Below are 21,038 nucleotides of genomic sequence, written 5' to 3'. Positions count from 1 at the left end.
TCACGGGAGCTGCTGGAGATGGAGACACCATCTGTGGACCTCTCCCCTAACGGGTCTGTCTCAAGAGCTGGAACAACTACCTCCTTCACAGCTACTTTGACCCATCCTGACATTTTTTCCAGCACATCAATGAAATCCTCCATTAACACCTAGTTTAGGTTAAAGTGTAAAAAGATAATCAGGATCCTTAATTTTTCAAAGCTTAATGATGATTACTTAATGACTGAAACATGATTTTTTTAAACTTAAGCTGATTATTTGTTTAACAAGATGCCAATGCAAAGAATACGTACTGTTATAAAGCTACGAACACATGTCCAAAGGTTCATGTTGCTATGGTAACTCATACAAACCCTGATTTTGCCATCAAGAACAAAAAGTCTAGAGGTCCCTGTAGTTAAAATGTTACACAGCTCTCTAAACTACACTGAACGGACAAACAGACTCGTACTCACATTGCTTGGCAGTATATTCCTCAACGCTTGCCACTGTCTGAAAAAGATTTTGAAAGTGTTAAATTGTCACCCAGTTGAATATTCCAGCACATGTGTGTAAAGGTTGAGTAGGTGATGTGTGGAGAGTTGAGAACTTACTCTTCAGTTACAACTGCAGCATCAGTCTCAGGGGTGGATGAGACTCCACTTCTCCCACATGGAGGCGTGGAGATCCTCCATCACTGCCTCCTCCACTCCAGCACAGCAAACAGCTGAGGGGAAAGGAACATTTACTTTCAGCTTCTATGACGCACATAAGCAAATGTCACTAAAACAAAAATTTATGGAAAATACCACTGTTGTGAATAAATAGCTGCATAATGCATCACATATTGGTACGGGAGGACGACGGGAAAGAGGGATAAAATACGCTAATTTCCCAGCCAAAACAGGAGGCTATACAGGTATGGTGGCCCCCATCACTTAAGGGAAAGCCCAAGTGGGTCCAATAGATGCCTCCAGCTGAGGCAGCTTTCCAGGCCTTCAAGCGAGCTTTCCCCATGGCCCCCATTTTAAAACATACCGACCCCCAATGACTCTTCACTCTGGAAGTGGATGTCTCTGATTTAGGGGTGGGGGCGGTTCTGTCTCAGCGCCATAGTGAAGGCCAGAAACTGCACCATAACCCAGCTGAGAGGAACTAAGGAGTGGGAGATGGGGTGCTCCTGGCCTTCAAGTTGGCACTAGGAAAGTGGGGGTACTGGCTAAATGGTGCTGCCAACCCTTTCTAGTTCTGTTCTTTAGCAGATTTAACTTTAGTATATACCAGGCACCCAAAATACTAAGGCTGATGCCCTTTCATGTATGTATCAGTAGGATAGTGTAAACCCCTCCAGTGTTCCGTCTATCCTGGCCCCTCATGTCCGGGTCCAGACCATTTCTTAGGACCTCAATGACCAGATTGACCGTGCCAATGCATATCTGAAGGGTTACACTACCATCCTGACTGAAGTGGACCATTTCTTTAGGGGAGTTAGGTTCCTTCCTGTCCCTGCTTTATCGACTGCCCTTCAGACTACGGAGGCCCTGGTGGATTGTGTGTTCCGCAACCAGTGGCGGAGACTTTTTTTCAAGGGGTGGCCAAAGGGTGACCAAGGATTTATCAGAGGGGTCCATATACAAATGATGAACGAAAGGAAACACATATTTTCTCTTAAAATTACCATTTCCAGTGGGGTGGCAGTAGGGGTGGCAATTGCCACCCCTGCCCCCCTTTTGGCTCTGCCACTGTCCGCAACTACAGTATCCTGGAAGGCACAGTTTTTGACAGGGGTCGTCAGTTTATCTTGGCAGTCTGGAGGGCTTTTTGTAGACACCTGAGCATTGACATTAGTCTACTGTCTGATTACCACCCTCAGTCTAAAGCCTGGTTTATACTTGACGCATCGCGAGCGGTGCGAGGGTCCGCGCGGCGAAAATGACGTAATCACAGTGGCTCCGCCCGTGCGCGAGGGCCTCGCGCGCTGTCGATGCGCGAGGTCGTGCACCTCTCAAATTTTGTAACTTCGCGCGCGCGCCGCGCTTCAGCACGATCGACAAAGTCATGTTTGCAAGGTTCATACACCTTTACAAGGTGGAATTAAAGCACTTGTACGTCACTTTCAAGGTCCATTTCAATATTTTCCAGCACGATAAACATAAGTTAAATATTTATATATATACTCGAAATGATTAGAAATAGTTCGCTTTTTATCACATTATTTAATGGTTGTTTATTTCACGTTCTCTCATGTTTCGTCCTGGAATTACAAGAGGCTCGTATTTGTTAACGTAATACAGGAGAACTGTTCAGCCAGACAGCTAATTGTTGTGAAACGAAGTAGTTACAATTTCAAGCATTTTCAAGTGCTTTAGCCTAAATTCCAGCACTTTTCAAACCTGAAACACAAAGCAACATCAAAATGCGTCAGGTAAATGTTCATTCCCCTACGGAGCCCGTAAGGTCACATCACGTAAAAAAATAATAACGCGTGGCCCCGACTTACTAACGCGTGGCCACGACTTACTAACGCGTGCAAACGCCTTACTAACGCGTGGCCACGACTTACTAATGCGTGGCCACGACTTACTAACGCGTGCGAACGCCTTACTAACGCGTGGCCACGACTTACTAACGCGTGCGAACGCCTTACTAACGCATGCGAACGACTTTTCAAAACAGCTTGCGGGCCAGAAATAGATAGCCCGCGGGCCACAGCCACGGGCCGCTATATGAGTATGGGGGGTGTAGAACCTGCTCTGGGCAGTCGACGGTGCCCTGGTCATCCTAGGAAGGACATTCAGGTTGCCTCGGGGGGGTTTTACTGTCAGGCCAGTGACGTCACACCCCTCTCCTGCCATGGCTTGTTTCCTTCGTGGGTATTCCCATACTACATATGGACTTCCTGTCATCAGCCAGCGATTGAGCTCGGCTGACTGATGTTTAGTGCTGTCCTTTACTAAGCAAAATCACTTGAAGTTGTACCCTGTTTAAGTTTCAGTTTTTCTGCTACGTTCCTGTTCCCTCATTTGTATTCCTGTGTTCTAGTTATTCTGGTTACTTCTCTGCTTTCTGTTGTAAATCCTTTTCTATTTATCCCGAGCATGGCTTAGCAGTTTTATGTTCTAGTGTGTTTCTGATGTTCTCTGTTGGCCTTTAGTTCCTGGTTTATTTTGGTTGTTTGTGTGTTTCTGTTAACCCTGCATTAAAGATAGCGATCTCGTTTCAGCCCTTGTTGTTCTGCCTAATACCTGGTTCTGTCATGTCTCGCATGAACATGCAAGAAAGTGTAAAAACTAAAGTGTGTGTGTATATATATATATATATATATATATATATATATATATATATATATATAATATATATATACTGTATATATATATATATATATATATATATATATATATATATATATATATATATATATATGATATATATGTGTGTGTGTGTGTGTGTGTGTGTGTGTAAAACATTAACAGTGTATATGTCACTTTGAGGACCCCGGCCCCTCCCCTTTGGGCGTGTGTTCACGTTGTCCACGTGTCATCGTCTGCGTCTGTGGATCTTCGTGGTGGTGGTTATGTCTAGTGATAATCCGTCTCACCTGTGACTCGTCTCGTCATCACGTGGGGCTAATGTGGTTTGTCTACTTAATGTGCGTTCGCGCAGTGTCCTGTGCTCGTCGTTGTCTAAAGTGTACACGTCTCTGTACCTGTTGGATATTTTACGTGCGCTTTATGCGCTTGTTTCCTGTTGAAGATTAAAAGTGACGTCTGTTGCAAGGATTCTGTGTCTCGTCCTTCACTCCACCCCGATCGTCCCAGCATAAGTATGTACTTAAATAAAACATTACAAATTTCAACCCAATCCAGTGAATATAGGCCATTCTTGAGGCATAGAGTACACATATAAAACAAGTTAGTCTATAGCAGGGATGTCAAAGTCAAATACACCGAGGGCCAAAAAACCAAATTTGCTACAAGCCGAGGGCCGGACTGGTTCAATGTTTATTAAAACATATTGAAATGATTGCACATAGCCTATTGAACCAAGACCTAACACAGTGTATATTATTTAATGCTTAAATGAATAAAGCAATATTTTCTTATGGATCTGTCAGTAATTTCAAGTGAAAACATTTTTCAACAAGCAAACAGATAAAAACAAACTTTCTTCAAAGAAAACATGTCCTGTACATTAAATGAATAAAGTAATAAAGGTTTGAAAAGTGCTGGAATTTAGGCTAAAGTACTTGAAAATGCTTGAAATTGTAACGACTTAGTTTCACAACAAATAGCTGTCTGACTGAACAGTTCTCTTGTATTACGTTAACAAATACGAGCCTCTTGTAATTCCAGGACGAAACATGAGAGAACGTGAAGACATTAAGATTGGGCGTTTTGAAAATAAACAACCATTAAATAATGTGAATAAAAAAGCGAATTATTTTGAATCATTTAGACTATATGTATAAATATTTACTTAATTAAGTTTAACTGGTGCGCACAGTTACAAAATTCGAGAGGTGCACGACCTTGCGAATCGACAGCGTGCGACGCCCTAGCGCACGGGCGGACCCACTGCGATTACGTTGTTTTCACCGCACAGACCTTCGCCACTTGTGAGCGCTGCAGTGACTTTGCGGGCTACCGTTGCATTGTGGGGAATGTAGTGTTTGTGCGTGCAAAACACCATCGGGCGGCTGTGGCCTGCGAGCCGGTTCTAATAGTAATAAAAAATATCTTCAAGGGGGCCATAGATAATCAATTTAAACCAAATAAACCAGATCCGGCCCGCGGGCCTTGACTTTGACACATGTGGTCTATAGGAAGAAGTTCTAAAAAGATCAGAACTAAGAGGAATTGGTGTATAGGTTTCTTGCATGGTTTCAATTTAACAGAAGTGTTTGCTTTTATCAAGACATGAACTGGAAGGGAAGTTGGTAGGTCCTTAGAATAAATGTGGTTTGGACTGTTGTCAATGTCTACAGAATCTAGCATATTAATAATATAATGATAATCTTAATTTGTATAGCACCTTTCATACATACATGTATGAAAGCACTCAAAGTGCTTTAGAGAATAAATAAAACAAAGCATTAAAGAAACAGTTGGGCCTACTTACTGTTTGCAAATCCTTTATACATGCAGTTTGTACTTTGCTCCTTACTTTATGGGTTGCCAGACTGTGACCTTGACCACGACCTTTACTGTCACCTTGGATCATGTGTTTTGGGATCATGTGTTCATGTGTTCACAACTACCAGTGGTCTAGAGTCTGTCTAAAAATTCATGTGTCCCCTTTAGGAAATTCAGGTCTCATGTTGTCATTGTACATTGCAAGTCAGCCCCTGGGGCTCAGCACCCTGGTCTAGGGCCCAAGCCTTGCCTGGTGGAAAGTGGCTCCTCTGGTACCTTTCACAGATATTGGTGAAAGGTTTTGGTATTTTGGGAAATGTTATTATAATAAGAATCTTGACCACATTCAAACTCAGATGAACACTTAAACCCACAGCAATTTTATTCAACATATTTAGGACATTTGATACTTTAATATTTGCTTATAATGTAAATATTCTATAGGCTATAAAATACAAGATAAAAGCATGTCCATACAATCACAATCACACTCTTTTGGTTAGATAAAGCACAATATTCAGTAAATCTAAAGTCCCATTTTAATTCACAAACATAATTGTTCCACTGTTAATAAAATGTGGCTGTAGATAAATGTAAAGTCTATGTAAAAAAAAAGTCTATGTAAAAACATCTCATGAGAAAGAAGACTTCTCAGAGAGCAGAACACCCCTGATATTGACCACCTCTCCTAAAAGTGTTTGATGACGTGTTTATTTCTTTGCATGAATGCTTGTACAACAATGCTATTTAAGGATAAGCATTTTACTTTTCACAGATAAATGTTTTAAGTTTACGGCAAGAATCATCAAACCATCTATCTGTTTTACCGTTCTTATCTCCCAGACTGGCACAGTTCTCTCCAGAGGGGTCCTCACGTTTCCAGTTATCAGGTTCATCTAAATCACCTGGCCTTATATACCAGAACCTTCATGGATAAAAAATGACAGATAAACATAAAATACATTTGTGCTTGTTCTTGTTCTTAACAAAAAATTAATTATATATTCAGAACAGACCAAAGATTTGGACTAGGGCTGCACGATTAATCATATTTTTATCATTATCGCGATATGAGGTTTCACGATAAACACATCGAAAGAGCCACGATAACGCCTTGAATAACACCAAACTCAATTTGCATCATCTGTGTGCATTATCCGCGTCCAGCAATAGAGGGAGCTCTTCGCACTGCAAACTATGATCACGTGACGTAAGTAGGCAAGAGGCAGAGCGAGGTGAATACACTCATCAGACAAGCGGTTGATGCTCACGACTCATCAAGCCTGGTTTATACTTTCGCGTCTCGCCGTAGCGAGCATTTATATTTGCGCGTCACATTATTTGCAGTGTCCGAAACGATATGTGGTAGTATAAAGAAGCACCCCTCAAAAACGGGGGAAGGAACATTTACCTGACAAATTTTAATGTTGCTTTGTGTTTCAGGTTTGAAAAGTGCTGGAATTTAGGCTAAAGTACTTAAAAAAGGTTGAAATTGTTCGTTTCACAACAAATAGCTGACTGAACAGTTTTCTTGTATTACGTTCACAAATACAAGCCTCTTGTAATTCCAGGACGAAACATGAGAGAACGTGAAGAATCATTTCGAGTATATGTATAAATATTTAACTTGATTAAGTTTAACGTGGAAAATATTGAAATGGACCTTGAAAATCACGTACAAGTGCTTGAATTCCACCTTGTAAAGGTGTATGAATCCGGCCAACATGACTTCATTCATTGCGCTGATGCGCGGCGAGAGCAAAGTTTTTTGAGAGGTGCACGACCGCGCGAGGCCCTCGCGCACGGGTGGAGCCACCACGATTATGTCATTTTTGGCGCACGGACCCTCGCGCCGCTTGTGTTAAGTTAAGTTTAACCTTAAACCTAAAAAAAATGAGCACAGTTAGGCCAAGTGTTTAATCAACTTTAAATAAATACTTTTAATGTCTATAGTATACCTAAAGTATACCTAACTTTAAAAAAAACTGCAAGTTTTTGTGATTTTATGTTGGCTATGTTGCTTCTGTGATGCTGAGATCTAGCAATAATAAGTGTGTGCTATTACCAGAAAAGAGAGCTTTTGTTTGTATTTTATTTCATTTATTTTAACCTTATTTTTCTATTAATTACTTATGTATATATTCATTTGTTTTATTATTATTTATTATTACTAAATGTTGAGAGAACACAGCTTTGCACCGCACAAAATGTTTGCACTATTATAACTTGTACACGTGTTATCTAATTTTAGATTTCATCTATGGTTGAATAAACCTGCAAAATATTTGGAATAATTCTGGATTCATTACACAGTAAAAAACAAAACAAATTAACGTGCTGCTGTTCAGAGAGACACTACATTTCTGTATTTTAATCTTAATTTATCCTTCAAGACTTTCGGAAGACCATTTCAGGTGACTACCTCTTGAAGCTCATCAAGAGAATGCCAAGAGTGTGTAAAGCAGTAATCAAAGCAAAAGGTGGCTACTTTGAAGAACTGAGAATATAAGACATATCTTGAGTTGTTTCATAGGTTTTTGTTAAGTATATAATTCCACATGTGTTAATTTATAATTTTGATGCCTTCAGTGCGAATCTACAATTTTCATAGTCAGGAAAATACAGAAACCTCGGTAACACTTTACAATACGGTTCCTTAATTAATGTTTAAGTACTTATTAACTAAGCAATAGGTAATGGAGAATTATCGTCATAGTTTTACCTTAATTACTCTTCACTATAATAAACTACTATGTTAGGTCACATGTAAGTAATTAATAAGTAGTCTTCATCAATTTTCGTAACTACTTACTTTCGGTTCCTTAATTAATGTATTAGCTAAGCAACAAGTAATAGAGAATTATCATCATGGTTTTCATTAATTACTTTTCACTTCACTGTTAGTTCACATATAAGTAATTAATAAGTTGTCTTCATCTATTTTTGTAACTACTCACTTAATCAGTCCTTCATTAATGCTTATGTACTTGTCACTCCGGCGTGTCTTTGTGTGCATGTGCGCTAGTTTGGGTAAGCCCCCTGTGTGAGTGTGTGTGTCTAGCGATGTCTAGTCAATCGCCTTTATAAGTTCTCTCACCTATCTCTAGTCTCGTTGCACACGTTATGTATTATTGTTAACATTGTCATGAGTGTTGTGTTGTTCGTTTTCGCCACTGCTTTAAACGCATCCTTACATACAGGCTACACTTTACTATTATACACTGCACACTATAACACTTCCTCATTGTAATTACAGGTAATTACAATGAGGAGTACTTAGTGTTAAAGAAACCGTACTGTTAAGTAAATACGTGATTACTTATTCTGAAGTTACTTACTGTGACGTTTCGAGCAGGCAGGATACCGAGATGGGAGCAGCTTTTAAAGCAGTGATGAAAATGAACAACACAACACTCATGACAAAGATCGAACAACAACTGATGAAGGACATGGGCAGGACACACACTTACATATCTCAACAATAATACCCAAACCAGCGCACATGCACACAAAGACACGCCGGAGTGACAAGTACATAAGCATTAATGAAGGACTGATTAAGTGAGTAGTTACAAAAATAGATGAAGACAACTTATTAATTACTTATATGTGAACTAACAGTGAAGTGAAGAGTAATTAATAAAAACCATGATGATAATTCTCTATTACTTGTTGCTTAGCTAATACATTAATTAAGGAACCAAAAGTAAGTAGTTACAAAAATTGATGAAGACTACTTATTAATTACTTACATGTGACCTAACATAGTAGTTTATTATAGTGAAGAGTAATTAAGGTAAAACTATGACGATAATTCTCCATTACCTATTGCTTAGTTAATAAGTACTTAAACATTAATTAAGGAACCGTATTGTAAAGTGTTACCGAAACCTCTTTGAATGAGAAGGTGTGTCCAAACTTTTGGTCTGTAATCTATATATATGTAAGATTTTGTGATTTTAAAATGTGATGTGAAGCAATGGTCCACCTTCATGAACTTCAAGAACTTACGTGACATGATTCAGGGGCTTGCCATTTACCCACATCCACTTTCCCTCAGTCTCCAAATCATTCAGCCCAATCCAGTGAGTTTCATTAACATGTGAAGTTACAAAACCCTAATGTATAAAAACAACACAATTACTTGGATTTAGCTTAAACCTGCAACCTTATCCATGGCATTGGTAGAGATATAAAAACTATGGTAAAAATTAATAGAATAAAATATTTGATATTTATATGATTTATGTTTCACAGTATAAATGGGTAGAAGTTGATAGAATTACAGGCCCAAAAAATGGAAATTGTATTATGGCTGATTAAATTAAAACTTCAGGTTCGGTTTCTTTCATTTTTGTAACTTCAATAGAAACTTTTGAATTTTGTGTACCACATCACCTGCTCAGCTTGGCTGGTTATTATAACCAAATGTCCTCCTTGGTCACCACAGTGATCTTGACTCTGTGTCCAGTTCAGTTTTGCAGCTGAGAAGTTGTAACACTTCAGACCAAAAGCCATCCACCCTTCTTCACAAAGTCCACATTGATGACATCCTAGAATCAAAAACAGATAATCATAAATATGTGCAAAGTATGACTTTAATATATAATATATATTATATATTATATAAGTGAATTGGATTCTGTGTTATTAATATTATTATTATTATAATGTTTAATGTAAATGAACTAAAATGGAAATTGAAATTGAATGGGAAAAAAATTGATATAAGGTAGTAAGAGCAGGAGGAGATTTTTCCAAGGTCTTACCAGAAGTATTGTGGAAGTACAGCATTTTACTGAAATCTGTTGAAGCAGATCATGCAGATTAAAATCATGTTCAAGTCAAATGTTTACAGAGTTTATGGTATGTTGTTTTAGAGAGAGAGAGAGAGAGAGAAAATTGTACTAAAGTACACAAAGTTTCCAGCGAGAAACTATTTGGAAAAAATTTTGGACTCCGGATGTTTTAAAACTCACGTTTAGAGAATGTTACAAATAAAAGTCAAATTTCATTCCACATATGCGTGTAATTTTTTTTATAATGAAGTGTTTCACTCTGTAACGATCGAAGGAGGAGGCACGACGATCAACGTTGCAGTGAAACATAGAACGTTTATTTGGACTCTAGTGCAGTTCAACACTGTAATGTGAGCACACATACACAGACACGCAGGCACGAACTCAAGACAAAGACGAGCACAAGACATTGCGCGAACGCACATTAAATAGGTGATTAACACATACCCTCGTGATCACGAGACAAAGCACAGGTGAGACTACGAACACGCTCACAGACGACCCACACACACGGAACTACAAACATGGACATAACGACACGCAGACAACGTAGCGACAAGCCCACAAGGAGGGGTCCGGTATGCGCTAAAAAGTGGCCCTTTCCCCCCCTGAGCACTTGCCCCCCAAAATGTCTTTGCATGTCACTGTATGTGTGTGTGTGTGTGTGTGTGTGTGTGTGTGTGTGTGTGTGTGCTGCATAAGAGAATAAGAGAATGGTGCTGAGTGGTACTCACACAGGCTGCCTAAAGTGCAGACTGCCCCTAATGCACAAAGGAGCAGGACAGACAGGGCAACCACGAGGACCTTTAGGGTTCTGTTGGAGGACGGAGGTCTCCTCTCCCGGACTGGCTGGACAGTGTGCTCAGAGGCATCTGTGAGTAATCCCTTGGTTATTTAAAAAAACTTTGAACTTTTCATATGATGTTGCACATTTGAATATAGACATCAACAGTGGCGTGCACACATAGACCTCAGGTGGTGCTAAAGCACCACCAACTCTGCCCTTTATCAACGAAAGTGCCCTTTTGAAACTTTGAAACCTTTTGATTTATTATTATTATTATCATTTTACTGAGGTCGGTTTGAAATGATCTTTTGAAAACCTGAGCGGTTAAAAACAATGCCCTGAAATGAGCCCCCACCTCGCACACACCCGACCTCTCTCTTCCTCTACCACCAGATGCGCTGCAGCAGCAGTTCAGTTCAGCGAGTGGAAGGAAGCGTCTTCAGCACAGCACACACGGTCACAGATAGACTTCTTCTCCCGTCCCCACCAGCCAGGTTACATACACATAAAATGTCTCATACAGCACCAAACTACTAAACATTTTTAACCGACTGGTCACCTGATAAACTAGTCGCTCTAGCCCAAATCAATGAAAGATAACGTGAGGACGACCACACACAAATAATTAAGTTAGAGTTTGCAAATCTATGTGTTAAGCTGAACGTTTTCTATTGTATAGATTTTGTTAGGCAACATAAATTAACACATTCGTTTGTGAAAGAAGAAACAGGAAGTCCCCATTACCTGTGAAAAATGCCCATCTGCATTCATGTAATGACAACACTCAGTAGCCTATAACTCCTTCTCCTACTTTTTGGTCTTTTTACTGTCTTAATTGTAGGCCTATATTGATTTACTAATTGCAAAATATATGCAACAAGGCCTGCAGACTGGAGGGTAAACAGAAGTTAACTGAAGGACTTAACAATGACTGTATATAGTTAATATTCCATGTGGAACACTTCATTATAAAAAAAATTACAAGCGCATGTTGAATGAAATTTGACTTTTATTTGTAACATTCTCTAAATGTGAGTTTTCAATGGAAAAGGTCACACCGCCAACTGATAAAATCCATATTCAATATTAACTATATACAGTCATTGTTAAGTCCTTCAGTTAACTTCTGTTTACCCTCCACTGTGCCCTCTACACCCCCCCCCCCCCCACCCCCCCGAGCACTTGCCCCCCAAAATGTCTGTGCACGCCACTGGACATCAACCTACTTGACAATTCTGAGGCATTTTGTAATGGTAGTTAAATTAGTTTGCACAGGAGCAGGGTTCATACAGTTCAATCACACACACATGCTGCACCTGCCCACACACATTATTTTCAGAGCTTGGTCATGTAACTGAATGAAAGAATGTGATATCTCAGTTAAATTGAAAAGGATTAGTACATTAGTTATCTGCCCATTCTAGAAAATTAAACCATTACCTGCTGATATTTCATTTGAGAGCCTTTTGGAGGGTTCAATATTAGAATTTTCATAGATACTTTCCATTTTTAACCTTCTATGCACACTGCAGCTTTAAACTCTGCCATCAGGAAATGTCACACAGTTATTTATACTCACACAGACAGGAAGTGTAACGACATAACCCATGTTATGGCACATACAACATTATTATTCACTCTTTACAACTCATGTACACCTTCTGATAATGCACACATCCTCTATTCAGCAATCACCCTGCTTATATTATCCAATGTATCTGTCCAGTTCTTTTGTAAAGTCTTGCAATAATACTTTGTATCGTTGAACCTGATGAACTTTTTTGCTTGTTGTTGGCTTTTACGTGTTGGATATTACTACTTTCATATTGGATAGTCATTATAGCTTTTTGTCTCAGAATGCTCTGTTACCTTCTGGTTCTGCCTTTTCAGTTAGGCTGTAATAATTTAATTTAATGCCGGAGTTGCTGCCACACTCCAGAAATGTTTATAATTTCATCTGTCCCATATATGAACTCATACAGAGCTAATTTTCCCTGTTTTATCTTCTCCACATGGATGCCCGCCTACCCGTGGAACACTGAGAGGAGGAGAGATTAGCCTTTCCAGAGATCCATCCTTGGGCCAGCCACCTCCTGCCTAACTAGATATGATGGAAGATCAACCCATTGTCCTGACTAACCAGTGTAGATGAAGGATAAAGCCACTACCCTGGGCCCTCTCACCCCCCCGAATTCTCCTCTGCTATGCCTAACATTACCAACCATCAAGACGTTTGGGTCTGAACAGGAATTTAATAAAGAACTCATGTATATAAATACACACCAAGATGTGCTTTATTTATCCCTCACATCTTATCTGTTTTCCTCTTTTTAAATTGTTGTCATGGTGACCAGCGTCGGCCAGGGGAGGATGGGTTCCCCCCTGAGTCTTGGTTCCTCTCAAAGTTTCTTCCTCATGCTCTTAGGGAGTTTTTCCTTGCCACTGTCGCCCTTGGACACAGACACTTGTTTTAAGTCCAATGGTTGTTAAAAACTCTGCATTCTATATCAATCTTTATTTTTACCATTAGCTAGCATATTTTAAAGCCAAGAGCTGATTTCTTTAAAGCTGTCCAACACATTCGCTGACACACAGCCTGTTATACAGCCTGTTGCTGGGGTTTGTGACCATATTCTGGTTTATTTTGTTTATTCTTTGTATCATAATGTCTTGTGATGCAAAAAACAGTCTGTTCATTATTAGAATAATTTTTATTGAATAACACATTTTCTAAAAATCACCTAAGATGATGTTTTCCCTAATTTTCTGCAGATCATGGAGAAAGCTGCTGTAAGTCTGGTAGAGAATGACTTCCTCCTGAGCTTAGGGATGGATGTATCAGAGGACGATTGTGCACTGGAAGACTGGAGACCTGCAAAAGGGGAAAGTTGTGCAGAAGAACAATGATGTTGTGTGTAATGAAATAAAGGTTTAAGAGAAGGTTTCTTCTCCAGCCCCACGTCCACTGTCTGTGCAGCACCTTGCAGATCAGAGCTTGTGTGGTCCTGCTCTGTCTGAGAAGCGGTGATGCCAGCGAGATCACTCATCACAATGTGGCCAATCATAGCTGACAGCTCAGGGCAGCATCGCTGTACTGACTGCAGCTCTTCCAAGTCAGCCTCCATCACAGAGGCGCTCCCAGAAGAACGGGGCTCAAAGAGAAATCAGCGTTAGGCTTGTTGCAGGATATCAAACCAAGGCATTGTTTGAAAAGTTTCTCTGTAGCTGTCTTCACAAAGAACCTCACGATGCCTGACTGCAGTGCCTCTTTGGAAAGGTCAAGAATCAACATCACTGAGCTCCCCGTGTAGCTTATTTGTGCCTTCAAATATTCCAGAGCAGCAATATTGTCCTCCATCTGGTTCCCCACTATGGAGATGAGCTCCTGGGAGGACTGCCTGAGGGCTTCTATGGAGAGGAACATGTCCAGCACTTTCCAGGAACATTCAGACGCTCAAGGGCTCCACCACTGATCACTTCTTCTGTACTGTATTGGGCTGCAATATCTGCATCAGCCCTCATGAGGAGGTTTGTAACAAGACCTTTTTTAAGTTTGCCCTGGGTGGACCTCAGGACCTTTTCTGACACCAGCTGCACTTGAGATGCGTACAGTGCTGGGTCAGTGGAAGGATGACTTATCTTTAAAAACAAATCCTCCTCAAAAACGCATCTGAAAGTGAAAGTTAGTGTATTTACAATTGATAATGCTGAAGCAAATGCATTACTCTTGAGGGAAGCTTCAGACACTTGAGATGAGCTCAACAATGTACATTTGAAACTTGAGTCCGGGGTTTTTTATGGCCTGTGATGCTTTGGTGAGCTCTGAGGTCTCAATAGTAATGACATTCATGACCCTTATGGAAGCCTCAAACCGGAAAGTCTCACAGGACATTTCAAAGAGCCCGTGTGTTTTCACCTTATCAGTGTCTGTGCCCCTGTGGTGAGCCTCATTTGTGCTGCTGAAAATGGGTGGGTGAAAGTGGGGTGGGGTGTTGCATGTTGTATACTGACAGTCACACTGTCTACATTCTGAACAGGGCTGCCCTCACTAGCCTAAACTCCAGCACTTTTCAAACCTGAAACACAAAGCAACATTAAAATTCGTCAGGTAAATGTTCCTTCCCCTGTTCCTTCCCCGCGCCAAGTAGAAACGCCTCCGCTGCTCACGCAGGTTCGCGCAAGGTGTGCGGAGTCGCACGCTACGGTCACTCGCGAAAGTATAATCCATAATAAATAATCCAGCCTTGACGCGGCTCAGGGATTATGTCACACGCAGCGTTGTGCGGCCGTTAGGATTATTTAAACAAATTTAGAACATGGGTCTGTGGCGGGAGCTGAGTACAGAGCATTGAGGAGCGATTTCGATTGGAGGATCATGCACTCTGTCTGAGATTTTTTATTATTATTATTTTTTGCTGATGCTGGTCCAGCGTGATGCGTGCCCAGAGGCGGACGAAGTACTCAATTTCATTACTTGAGTCAAAGTACAGATACCACTGGTCAAATGCTACTCCGATACAAGTGAAAGTTGCATGTTCAAAATCTTACTTAAGTGAAAGTACTGAAGTACTTGCTTTTAAAAATACTTAAGTATTAAAGTACACCTTCCGTCACATTTGTAAAAAAGTTATAGTTTAAAAGTATTATACATCCTACCAAATCCTCTTTGGGCATAATCATACAGTCTTTGATGATAATCCATAAGGCATATTCCAATGATGTACATCATTCAGGTAGTGGTAGCAGAAAAGTTTAACCTACACTTTAGTTTAAGGAACAAAAACATTTTCTAAAACCACAATTCACTGATTAGCCTAGCCTAACCTGTTTAAGCAAATTATGTTACCATATTAAAAGTCAATAATAAAATGACGGTTTTCTCTCTTTGCTAGTTAGGTATTCAGTCATCCAATACAACATTATGCTACAGTCAATATAAACAAAGACAAAGTAAAATTAGCAGTGTGGCATCTTGGTAGTCTAACCTTGCTACAACCTTTTGCAGTATGGCTAAAGCCCACCAACTCCATGCCACCCAACATGCTAACAAACTCTTTTCAAACTAGAAATCACAGCCACATTAGAATTATTGACATTAATTCTACACTGACATTAGAATGGAAACATTATTTGACAAGATTCAATTAACCCACACGGTTTCCCTTATTGATGTTTCCGTAGTTTTAATTACTTGCCAATATAATGTTAACATTAATAATAATAATAATAATAATAACATTTTATTTAAGAAGTGCCTTTCAGGAAACCCAAGGACACTGTACAGGTAATAAAAGCATAGAAAAGTAAAAAGTAGATCAAAATACAGTATTACAGAACTAAAATGACCAATAAAATAACCAATAAAACAAATTAAAACAAATATTGCTTAGCTGTAGGCTATCTGGAAGAGGTGAGTTTTCAAATGAGCTTTGAATGCTGAGAGGGATGAACAAGAGCGCAGGTCGAGTGGCAGACTGTTCCAGAGCTTTGGACCAACCACACTGAAGGCTCGATCACCAACAGTGCACAACTTGGTGCTGGGCACCTGAAGTAGATGCCGCTCGGATGAGCGCAAGGTGCGCACTGGAGTGTAGGACTGATGCAGACCACCTAGATAAGATGGTGCACAGCCATGCAGTGATTTGAACACCAGTACAATCACCTTGAACTGTATGCGGTACTGAACCGGGAGCCAGTGTAGATGTTTCAGCACAGGTGTAATGTGCTCCCAGGATTTGGTGCAAGTTAAAATCCTTGCAGCTGCGTTTTGCACATGTTGCAGCCTATTAAGCAGCCGAGCCGGAAGTCCATGCAGAACAGCATTGCAATAGTCAATTCGTGAAGTAACGAATGCGTGGACGAGAGCCTCAGCAGCATTTTGGGAGAGGAATGGCCGGATTCTGGAACATTATTTATAGTGATCCTAGCAGACCTAGCAGTGGAGTGAGCAGGCAAAGTCATTTCACTAGCCTTACTGCAAAGCTCCTCTGACTACATAGTCACTTAACAAAACATTTAGGCTGCATACCGTAATATACTTCCTCAGGTGGGGCGGTGAATTTTGGTAGTGCAGTGATATAGTTTGTTTTTGGCAAACAAAGCATGCATTTAAAACGATAGGAATGATTCATCCGTTCAGAAAACTGGAACATTTTGTCGAGATACGGCCATGGGTGCAAAAGAGCATGCCAGGGTTGCCAGCTCTCACGCATTGAGCGTGAGACACACGCATTTGACCGTTTTCACACGCTCTCACGCCACAGTTCCGATATCTCACGCCGAAAAAAAATCTAGTTTATTTACCTCTGATCTATATCTATCAATCACCGGCGATCGCGATATAATGCTTAATTTGTGTCCATTTTTCACCGCCCCGGTAACGTTCGCCACCCCCCGATCAACAATTTACACTCGCCACCAAGTCCAGGTTCAAATCTCCCTCCAAGCGATCTTGAAAAGTTGGCAACCCTGGCATGCTCCATCACCGCCGTCTCCGCTCATGTTGCTGTTATTTAGGAAAAGAACGACTAGCGACACCGAACTTGATTTTACACCTCACAGACACATCCTTGATTGCTGATAGGCTGTCACCTGTGAAAATACTATCGGGGGAGGGGAGGAGAGTTGTGTGTGGAAGTAACGAGTAACGAGAGCTGGACAGAAATGTAGTGGAGTGATAAGTACTGTATTTGTTATTCAACTGTAGTGAAGTGAAAGTCATAAGTATTTTTAAAAAAATCAACTTAAGTAAAGTACAAATACTCAAGAACTGTACTTAAGTACAGTACTTAAGTAAATGTACTTCGTTACTGCCCACCTCTGTGCGTGCCAGTGATTATGCCTCGACGTGCCAACGGTGGCACGCGTGCCATAGGTTGCCGACTCCTGATCTAGAGTAACAACATGTGTGAGAGTAGTAAACAAGATTGTAGTCACTGATAACTGGATTTATATACACAACAAATATGGAGGAAAATATGAACAATAACAGTAAAAATAGAATCAATTAAATAAAACATTTTGGTCCTTCACCTGCTTTAGGAAGTCCCGCACAATAGCAGACATGAACCTGGCGGTTGCGTTCACGCTGAGATAATGTTTTATCTCAGGTGGCAACATATTCAGAATGACCCTCGTGACCTCTTCGTAGATCAGGCTGAATGTTTCCCCATAAACTACACAATACATACAGACATCACCAGCTGGATTTTAAATCAAGCCAAAAACTGTTCAACTCAGTGCTCATGGACTTTGAGTCAATGCCTCTACATTTAACTGAGTTAATAACTCAGCATGTCAATATTCCAGATGAATTCTCATCATCAACCTTCAGACAGAGTACTGACTCACCTGCACGAGGAAGCAGACATTAACAGAAGAGAGAGACAACTACGTCTGCTCTCCTCAACATGTCCCTGGCTGCAGGTCACCTGAGAGGGAGAATCACCCATCTCTCCACGCTCCACCTCACGGGAGCTGCTGGAGATGGAGACACCATCTGTGGACCTCTCCCCTAATGGGTCTGTCTCAAGAGCTGGAACAACCACCTCCTTTACAGCTACTTTGACCCATTCTGACATTTTTTCCAGCACATCAATGAAATCCTCCATTATCATCTAGTTTAGGTTAAAGTGTAAAAAGATAATCAGGATCCTTAATTTTTAAAAGCTTAATGATTTAGAATGATTACTTAATGACTGACACATGATTTTTTAAACTTAAGCTGATTATTTGTTTAACAAGATGCCAATGCAAAGAATATGTACTGTTATAAAGCTATGAACACATGTCCAAAGGTTCATGTTGCTATGGTAACTCATACAAACCCTGATTTTGCCATCAAGAACAAAAAGTCGAGGTCCCTGTAGTTAAAACGTTACACAGCTCTCTAAACTACACTGAATGGACAAACAGACTCGTACTCACATTGCTTGGCAGTATATTCCTCAACGCTTGCCACTGTCTGAAAAAGATTTTGAAAGTGTTAAATTGTCACCCAGTTGAATATTCCAGCGCATGTGTGTAAAGGTTGAGTAGGTGATGTGTGGAGAGTGAGAACTTACTCTTCAGTTACAACTGCAGCATCAGTCTCAGGGGTGGATGAGACTCCACTTCTCCCACATGGAGGCGTGGAGATCCTCCATCACTGCCTCCTCCACTCCAGCACAGCAAACAGCTGAGGGGAAAGAAACATTTACTTTCAGCTTCTATGAGGCACATAAGCAAATGTCATTAAAACATAAATTTATGGAAAATACCACTGTTGTGAATAAATAGCTGCATAATGCATCACATATTGATACGGGAGGACGACTGGAAAGAGGGATAAAATACACTAATTTCCCAGCCAAAACAGGAGGCTATACAGGTATGGTGGCCCCCATCAATTAAGGGAAAGCCCAAATGGATGCCTCCAGCTGAGGCCGCTTTCCAGGCCCTCAAGCGAGTTTTCCCCATGGCCCCCATTTTAAAACATACCGACCCCCAATGACTCTTCACTCTGGAAGTGGATGCCTCTGATTTAGGGGTGGGGGCGGTTCTGTCTCAGCGCCATAGTGAAGGCCAGAAACTGCACCATAACCCAGCTGAGAGGAATTAAGGAGTGGGAGATGGGGTGCTCCTGGCCTTCAAGTTGGCACTAGGAAAGTGGGGGTACTGGCTAAATGGTGCTGCCAACCTTTTCTAGTTCTGTTCTTTAGCAGATTTAACTTTAGTATATACCAGGCACCCAAAATACTAAGGCTGATGCCCTTTCATGTATGTATCAGTAGGATAGTGTAAACCCCTCCAGTGTTCTGTCTATCCTGGCCCCTCATGTCCGGGTCCAGACCATTTCGTAGGATCTCTGAATGACCAGATTGACCGTGCCAATGCAGATCTGAAGGGTTGCACTACCATCCTGACTGAAGTGGACCATTTCTTTAGGGGAGTTAGGTTCCTTCCTGTCCCTGCTTTATCGACTGCCCTTCAGACTGCGGAGGCCCTGGTGGATTGTGTGTTCCGCAACCAGTGGCGGAGACTTTTTTTCAAGGGGTGGCCAAAGGGTGACCAAGGATTTATCAGAGGGGTCCATATACAAATGATGAACGAAAGGAAACACATATTTTCTCTTAAAATTACCATTTCCAGTGGGGTGGCAGTAGGGGTGGCAATTGCATTTTCAAGTGCTTTAGCCTAAATTCCAGCACTTTTCAAATCTGAAACACAAACCAACATCAAAATGCATCAGGTAAATGTTCATTCCCCTACGGAGCCCGTAAGGTCACATCACGTAAAAAAATAATAACGCGTGGCCACGACTTACTAACGCGTGCGAACGCCTTACTAACGCATGCGAACGAGATAATTAACGAGTACGAACGAGATAATTAACGAGTACGAACGAGATAATTAAGTATTACTTTATATAAAGCAGTAGCGAACCGTGACCTTTAAACCTGGGCCCGCTACCCCCCCCCCCCCCCCCCCCCCGAAAAAAATGTTTTTCCTTTCTTAATAAACTGCAATAAAGAAAAACTGAGACGACAGTACAGCTTTAAAAACGCAATAAACAATCATATCTGTACTAGATAACGTCTTAAGCAAAATAAGTTTCCAAACAAAATAAGGTTCACAGCTCCGTGGTTCTCGGAAGCGGAATATGTAAACAATCACGCGCACGAGGACGTCAAAGGGATGAATTGAAACTAGCTAGCGGTGGTGCTAACGACAGCTAGCGTCGCCACAGCGGGCGGAAATTATCATACAGTTAAGCCCGCCCACTAAGAGAGAAGATATGATTGGTCAATTTTGCTGTCATTTGAAACTGGTATTGCGTTGAATTATAACTGCCAGGCCCTCTGTAAACGAACAGCGGGCATCACAGTCCTGATAGGGGGAGACACAGGCTCACAGGCTTCCACTTAACCCCTCACCTTCCGACACAGATTGAATAGACACGGGTGAATATTTTATTTGCTTATATTTTTGTAATTGTTTAGATGTTGAATGTCAAACTGTAAGTAGATAAAATAAAATTGGATAATTATATAATGCTTTAAGAATATTTTAGGCCCTCTGAGAGGGCGTAGAGGGCCCTGACGGTTCCCCACTGATATAAAGCCAGGTTTATCTTCCTTGGGCAGTCAGTTAGTGTACATCCCCTCCTTGACAGTCAGTTCACGAACAACCCTGGGATCTGCTTGTTTTGCTGTGAAAAAATTAACTTTGTTGCCGCGCGTGAAAGGCGACATTAGTATCTCGTTCCCACGCCTTAATTATCTTGTTCCCACGCGTTAATTATCTCGTTCCCACGCCTTAAATATCTCGTTCGCACGCGTTAGTAAGTCGTGGCCACACGTT

General features: G+C 40.9%; 1 protein-coding gene and 1 long non-coding RNA gene across 2 annotated transcripts; both read right to left on the bottom strand.

Moving 5' to 3' along the window:
- Nucleotides 1-289: 289 nt before the first annotated feature.
- On the bottom strand, nucleotides 290-12,242 carry LOC143516552 (C-type lectin domain family 6 member A-like). The gene is made up of 8 exons (XM_077008225.1): nucleotides 12,138-12,242; nucleotides 10,645-10,782; nucleotides 9,881-9,916; nucleotides 9,510-9,664; nucleotides 9,123-9,229; nucleotides 5,939-6,036; nucleotides 594-706; nucleotides 290-492 (listed from the first exon to the last, which is right to left on the bottom strand). The coding sequence occupies exons 1-7, from the start codon at nucleotides 12,202-12,204 to the stop codon at nucleotides 621-623; spliced, it is 687 nt and encodes a 228-aa protein (XP_076864340.1). The 5' UTR covers nucleotides 12,205-12,242; the 3' UTR covers nucleotides 290-492; nucleotides 594-620.
- A 5,811-nt stretch (nucleotides 12,243-18,053) lies between these two features.
- LOC143516175 (uncharacterized) lies at nucleotides 18,054-18,876 on the bottom strand. The gene is made up of 3 exons (XR_013131589.1): nucleotides 18,761-18,876; nucleotides 18,624-18,660; nucleotides 18,054-18,313 (listed from the first exon to the last, which is right to left on the bottom strand). It is a non-coding gene; the product is annotated as an uncharacterized LOC143516175 (long non-coding RNA).
- Nucleotides 18,877-21,038: the final 2,162 nt, after the last annotated feature.

Source organism: Brachyhypopomus gauderio, chromosome 6, assembly GCF_052324685.1.
Source record: "Brachyhypopomus gauderio isolate BG-103 chromosome 6, BGAUD_0.2, whole genome shotgun sequence".
NCBI lineage: Eukaryota > Metazoa > Chordata > Actinopteri > Gymnotiformes > Hypopomidae > Brachyhypopomus > Brachyhypopomus gauderio.
Note: the sequence above shows the minus strand (reverse complement) of the source record. Positions and strands in the feature narration are given on the sequence as shown.

Excerpts from the sequence above, each read along its gene's own strand:
- LOC143516552 (XM_077008225.1), bottom strand. The coding sequence starts at position 12,204 with ATGGAAAGTATCTATGAAAATTCTAATATTGAACCCTCCAAAAGGCTC. Across the intron at positions 9,230-9,509 it reads TAACCAGCCAAGCTGAGCAG|GGTTTTGTAACTTCACATGT; the intron begins GTGATGTGGTAC and ends TTTATACATTAG. Across the intron at positions 6,037-9,122 it reads AAGCCCCTGAATCATGTCAC|GTTCTGGTATATAAGGCCAG; the intron begins GTAAGTTCTTGA and ends TTATCCATGAAG.